Source organism: Budorcas taxicolor, chromosome 2, assembly GCF_023091745.1.
Source record: "Budorcas taxicolor isolate Tak-1 chromosome 2, Takin1.1, whole genome shotgun sequence".
NCBI classification, from domain to species: Eukaryota; Metazoa; Chordata; class Mammalia; order Artiodactyla; family Bovidae; genus Budorcas; species Budorcas taxicolor.
In genome coordinates this window covers 65,318,047-65,324,046 of record NC_068911.1, presented here as the reverse complement: position 1 = coordinate 65,324,046, position 6,000 = coordinate 65,318,047, and the positions used below count along the sequence as shown (strand labels likewise).

General features: G+C 35.0%; 1 protein-coding gene across 1 annotated transcript in view; it reads right to left on the bottom strand.

Moving 5' to 3' along the window:
* Positions 1 to 940: 940 nt before the first annotated feature.
* The window catches only part of LNPK (lunapark, ER junction formation factor), a 91,852-nt gene continuing 86,792 nt past the window's right edge, over positions 941 to 6,000 (bottom strand). The window contains exon 13 of the mRNA XM_052662851.1: positions 941 to 2,290. Coding sequence (XP_052518811.1) covers positions 2,055 to 2,290 — 236 coding nt within the window. The 3' untranslated portion in view covers positions 941 to 2,054. The remainder of the gene's footprint in view (positions 2,291 to 6,000) is intronic.

Genomic DNA, 6,000 nt, shown 5'->3' with positions numbered 1-6,000 from the left:
ATTCTTCAACCATTGTTTATTATAATATCAGAAGAAACTTTTTTAATAGGTACTACATGATTACAGCATGTTACCCATTATATTAATTTACCTATTTTAACCTTCTTCCATAGATACTTCTGATATCTACTTAATTCTATCACTAAATTATATTTCTCTGAGATTACTCATTTTTCAGAATTTGAATGTTTTATAACAAGAAGACTCAGCAAAGTGTTACTCAAGTGTTATGGGTCAATAACACACACACCAAAAAAACTGATGGGCTTCATCAAAAAAGAAAAAAAGACTATATTCTATAGTATTATTATATTCCACAGTTTCAGGTTCCTATTGCCTTAATCTATGCATTTATATACATGTATATGATAAAGAAAACCTATCAGAAAACTTTGGCTTGATTCTGATCAGCCAAATTATATTTCATATTTTTTTTTCATTTCCTTATCTGCAAGAAGGAGAATTCAGAGCCCTTCCACATTTCACAAAGATATCAAGAGTATAAATATCTACTATCAGACAGTCAGCTAGGCCCACTACATAAATTACTTTTTATTGTCCTCATACTCCAAAAAGTAGACATTCTTCCAATTTTAAAGATGAAAAAACATGACCTCAGTGAGGTCAGGTGACTTGCCCAAGACTGCAGAGCTAGAATTCAAGCCCAATCCTGTAATCTTGAAAACTCTCAGACTATTAACACATTTGGGTTCCTTTAAAAAACCTATCAGATATAAGATATTAATTCATAAAGGTGAATTTTTAAATAACAAATGGTATTTTATTTAATTTTTAACAAACCATATATAACTTAGAAATACTTGCCATATACACCATTCCTGTATATTCCTTCCTTTGGCATAACTTGATAGTTTTTTCTTAGTAATAGATAAAAAGAAGATAGAAAAGATAACAACAAGAATTATTATTCTGGGTCAAAAAAATTGCCAGTTAGTCTTTAATACACATATTAAATCCAATGAACTACTAGTAATTAACTGCCTATTCTCACAAAACTATGTCTCTCAAAATTAAAAACTACAAATGGCCTAAGGTTTTCCTGAATCAGAAAAATCTAACCTCTGATTAGAACCTCTAAATGTCACTAATTCTCTGAACTTGAAAGGTAACAAATTTGAATAAAAGGATCATAATTTTTTCTCAGCATAATTTATAGATTTACTGAATTGTGAGCTCTTCCTACTAAGACTTTTCAGGTACCTAAGTCATCTACCAAGATATTGTCTGAAGTAGTCTAGATATTTAACAAAAAGAAATTGCTGCCAGATCATCTTTATTTTCCTTAACAAAATACACATAAGAGCACAAAATTCATTTATAATATCAGCATTATTTTACAAATGCAAATAATGTTCAAAATTCAAGTACAGTCAAGTGCAGAGATATTTCCTATATGTTAATATGTAAACATAAGCTAATTATATACATCAGGTACCTCTGGCCCAGCTGCAAAATAAGAGACATCAAAAGTAACACTGCACTTGACTGTTCAACTGCAAGAATTCACACAAATGCCTATATTGTTACTGTAATAACTTCAATACCTCTTGATGTAAATGCCTAAGTAGATATTTTACCCCCGGCAAATATCACAAGAGTTAAAATTCTATCCATTTTAATAATGAAGTATTAAAAATCTTAATTGAGTTTCATTCCTTAAAACAAATGCTATTAGAACTTATTCCTAACCAAGGTTCTTCCTATGCCAAATGTATTTACAGGTCACAAGTAGAAAATAAAACTTCTGTTATATTTGTTTACTTTTAGAACAGAAAAAAATACCTAAACGTTGTCTAAGCAGTGTGGGTTTCTGTACATTTAAAAGGATTTTACTTTACTGACACCATTTGCTTTTAATTTTAACACCCAGTAGACATAACTTTGACATATTGAAATAGCTAGGCAATCTGAAATTCAAACGATACCAAACATGTCTTTGAGGGGGCGAGAAAAAAGAAAGCACTACCTTAAAAAGCAATAACTGACATCAGCAAGACTACAAATATCCAGTTGAAGGCACATGGAAGCATTTACTACATTGTCAAAGATTCTCCACTTAATTCAGGATTAGGAACAGCATCAGCTCTGGGAACTGTGGACTTGTCTTCACTCATTGAGGTTTCTTCATTCTCGGTCTCTTCTTGTTTCTCCTCTGGTTCCTCTATGCCAGATGCTTGTTCAATCACTGGGTTTGTCTGCTCTGTATCTGCTATTTTGTCATCTGTCTGTTCTGTACTATTATCTAGAACATCTTGTTCTTCTAAAGATTCTGAAAAGATAAAGAGTAAAAACTTTAGGAATAGCCAATGTTAATAACTACTAAATAAGACAAGCACGTGCAAAGAAACTAAGAAACAGAAGAATAGTCCAACATTATCCTTAAAATATATCTTTTTAATGTACTTAAGTACTTCATGCACGCATACTCAGTCGCTAAGTCATGTTGACTCTTTTGTGATCCCATGCACTGTAGATCACCAGGCTCTTCTGTTCACAGGATCTTCCAAGCAAGAATACTGGAGTGGGTTGCCATGCCCTTCTCCAGGGCATATTCCCAACATGGGGATCAAACCAATGTCTCCTGCATTGGCAGGCAGATTCTTTACACTGAGCCACTTTGGAAGCCTATCCCTATAGCATACTATATATGAAATGATATGAATGAAGGAAAAAACAATTTGGGGGAAACATACCCATAAACATAATTTTACCTAAAGTCCCATTGTTCACAAAATAAATGAACTTTCATAATACTTAAGAACTTTCCTAAAGATGGATTTGAAAGCTGAATGTCTGAATATATAAAAATTCCAATAGAATTATATATTATAAGACAACAGCCCAGCAAAAACAGCAAATGCACTAACTCCCAGATTATGTTTCCTGAAGGAACTAGTCTCTCTTGCGTCCAGGCAACACTGTGACCAATGTATAAATGTATACCTTCGTAGGGTGCATATGTGTGTATATGTGGTGTGATTTCCCACACTGATTTACATCTCTATTATCCATGACTGTGGGGGTCTGGATCCATCTTTTCCAAAGTCAAGACAAGTCTTCCGTCATCCCTGTGCAAGACAAGTCCTTGGGATTTAAACCTCTGGGTCAGAATATGCTACATACCTTGAATGCTAGGGAGCCAAAGGGAAGAGTCTTTTGCCTCTGTCTCCATTAGCAGAGGCCAAGTAAGGGCATTGGTTCCTAACCTGAAAGTTTACTTCTTTCAAACTCTCTTTTGAGTTTCATTAAACTCATATCTCTTAATAATAATTTAATAATAATAACTTTAATTCTTCAAAGTTTAAAGAATAGGAAAGGGAAGGAAGTGACAGGAGCAGAGTTTTGGGCCACTCAATTTCCAAATTAAAGATAAACACCTAAGTTTGAGGTGTTTCTTTGTTTTGTTTCTGTTATAAATAGCAACTAATATTACTGCTAGGAGAAATATGGTTAAACTACATCAGCAAAGCAAATACGGAGATTTTCATACCCTCACAGATGATCTCTTATATTACAAATGCTATTGATTCAAAAATCTGGAGGACAGGCCAGTTTACACTAGTAAAAAGTTCTAGATTTGTTCCTTGTAGAATAGTAACCCACTCCAGTATTCTTGCTGGAGAATCCCATGGACAGAGGAGTCAGGTGGGCTATAGTCCATAGAGCCACAAAGAGTTGGACACAACCAAAGCAACTTAGCATATAATAAATGCTACCATTTTGATAACAAAATTAATACTTTTTAAAGAAAATATGCACACATGTTGACATGGAGGTTTTATAAATTCATGATTTTATCACTTTTTTTTTAATTTTATTTTTTATTTATTTATTTTTTAATTTTAAAATCTTTAATTCTTACATGTGTTCCCAAACATGAACCCCCCTCCCACCTCCCTCCCCATAACATCTCTGTGGGTCATCCCCATGCACCAGCCCCAAGCATGCTGTATCCTGCGTCAGACATAGACTGGCAATTCGATTCTTACATGATAGTATACATGATAGAATGCCATTCTCCCAAATCATCCCACCCTCTCCCTCTCCCTCTGAGTCCAAAAGTCCGTTATACACAGCTGTGTCTTTTTTCCTGTCTTGCATACAGGGTCGTCACTGCCATCTTTCTAAATTCCATATATATGTGTTAGTATACTGTATTGGTGTTTTTCTTTCTGGCTTACTTCACTCTGTATAATCGGCTCCAGTTTCATCCATCTCATCAGAACTGATTCAAATGAATTCTTTTTAACGGCTGAGTAATACTCCATTGTGTATATGTACCACAGCTTTCTTATCCATTCATCTGCTGATGGACATCTAGGTTGTTTCCATGTCCTGGCTATTATAAACAGTGCTGCGACGCACATTGGGGTACATGTGTCTCTTTCAATTCTGGTTTCCTCGGTGTGTATGCCCAGCAGTGGGATTGCTGGGTCATAAGGGAGTTCTATTTGCAATTTTTTAAGGAATCTCCACACTGTTCTCCATGGTGGCTGTACTAGTTTGCATTCCCACCAACAGTGTAGGAGGTTTCCCTTTTCTCCACACCCTCTCCAACATTTATTGCTTGCAGATTTTTGGATCGCAGCCATTCTGACTGGTGTGAAGTGGTACCTCACTGTGGTTTTGATTTGCATTTCTCTAATAATGAGTGAGGTTGAGCATCTTTTCATGTGTTTGTTAGACATCCGTATGTCTTCTTTGGAGAAATGTCTATTTAGTTCTTTGGCCCATTTTTTGATTGGGTCGTTTATTTTTCTGGAATTGAGCTGCATAAGTTGCTTGTATATTTTTGAGATTAGTTGTTTGTCAGTTGCTTCATTTGCTATTATTTTCTCCCATTCAGAAGGCTGTCTTTTCACCTTGCTCTTGAGAAAGAAGAATGGAACTGGAGGAATCAACTTGCCTGACTTCAGGCTCTACTACAAAGCCACAGTCATCAAGACTGCATGGTACTGGCACAAAGACAGACATATAGATCAATGGAACAAAACAGAAAGCCCAGAGATAAATCCACACACATATGGACACCTTATCTTTGACAAAGGAGGCAAGAATATACAATGGAGTAAAGACAATCTCTTTAACAAGTGGTGCTGGGAAAACTGGTCAACCACTTGTAAAAGAATGAAACTAGATCACTTTCTAATGCCACACACAAAAATAAACTCAAAATGGATTAAAGATCTAAATGTAAGACCAGAAACTATAAAACTCCTAGAGGAGAACATAGGCAAAACACTCTCAGACATAAATCACAGCAGGATCCTCTATGATCCACCTCCCAGAATTCTGGAAATAAAAGCAAAAATAAACAAATGGGATCTAATTAAAATTAAAAGCTTCTGCACCACAAAGGAAAAGATTTTATCACTTTTAATACAAATTATATCACATACACTATGTGGAGTTGAAAATAAATTTTTAACTTATTTTTAAACAGATTTTTTGACTCTATGGAATTAATTACAATCTCTTTCTTTCTTTTTATATATAGAACAAAAAGCAAAAATTGCATAGCTAGGGATATCCAAGTTAATGAGGTTTACTGTATGAAAATTTCATATGCTCACAAAAAAGATGAGGAATGTTCACATGTCACAAAAATGCTATTTTTATTGTAAAAGGAACATAAAATGGCACTGTGCACCACTTGGAATCTTACAAAAATCCAAAGTTGAAAAGCAGGAGGTCAAGTCATGTTATACCAAGTTGTGTTATATCCAGTGGTCAAAGGAAAAGCAGAAAGTGAAATGAAACTCAATGGACATGTACAGACCATTTCTGATACAAGGGCAAGCAAACTCTTCAGTGGAAAACTTCAGGAGTCAATAAATGAAAGTCACTCAGTCACGTCCAACTCTTTGCGACCCTGTGGACTATACAGTCCATGGAATTTTCCAGGCCATAATACTGGAGTGGATAGCCCTTCCCTTCTCCAGGGGATCTTCCCAACCTAGGGATTGAACCCAAGTCTCC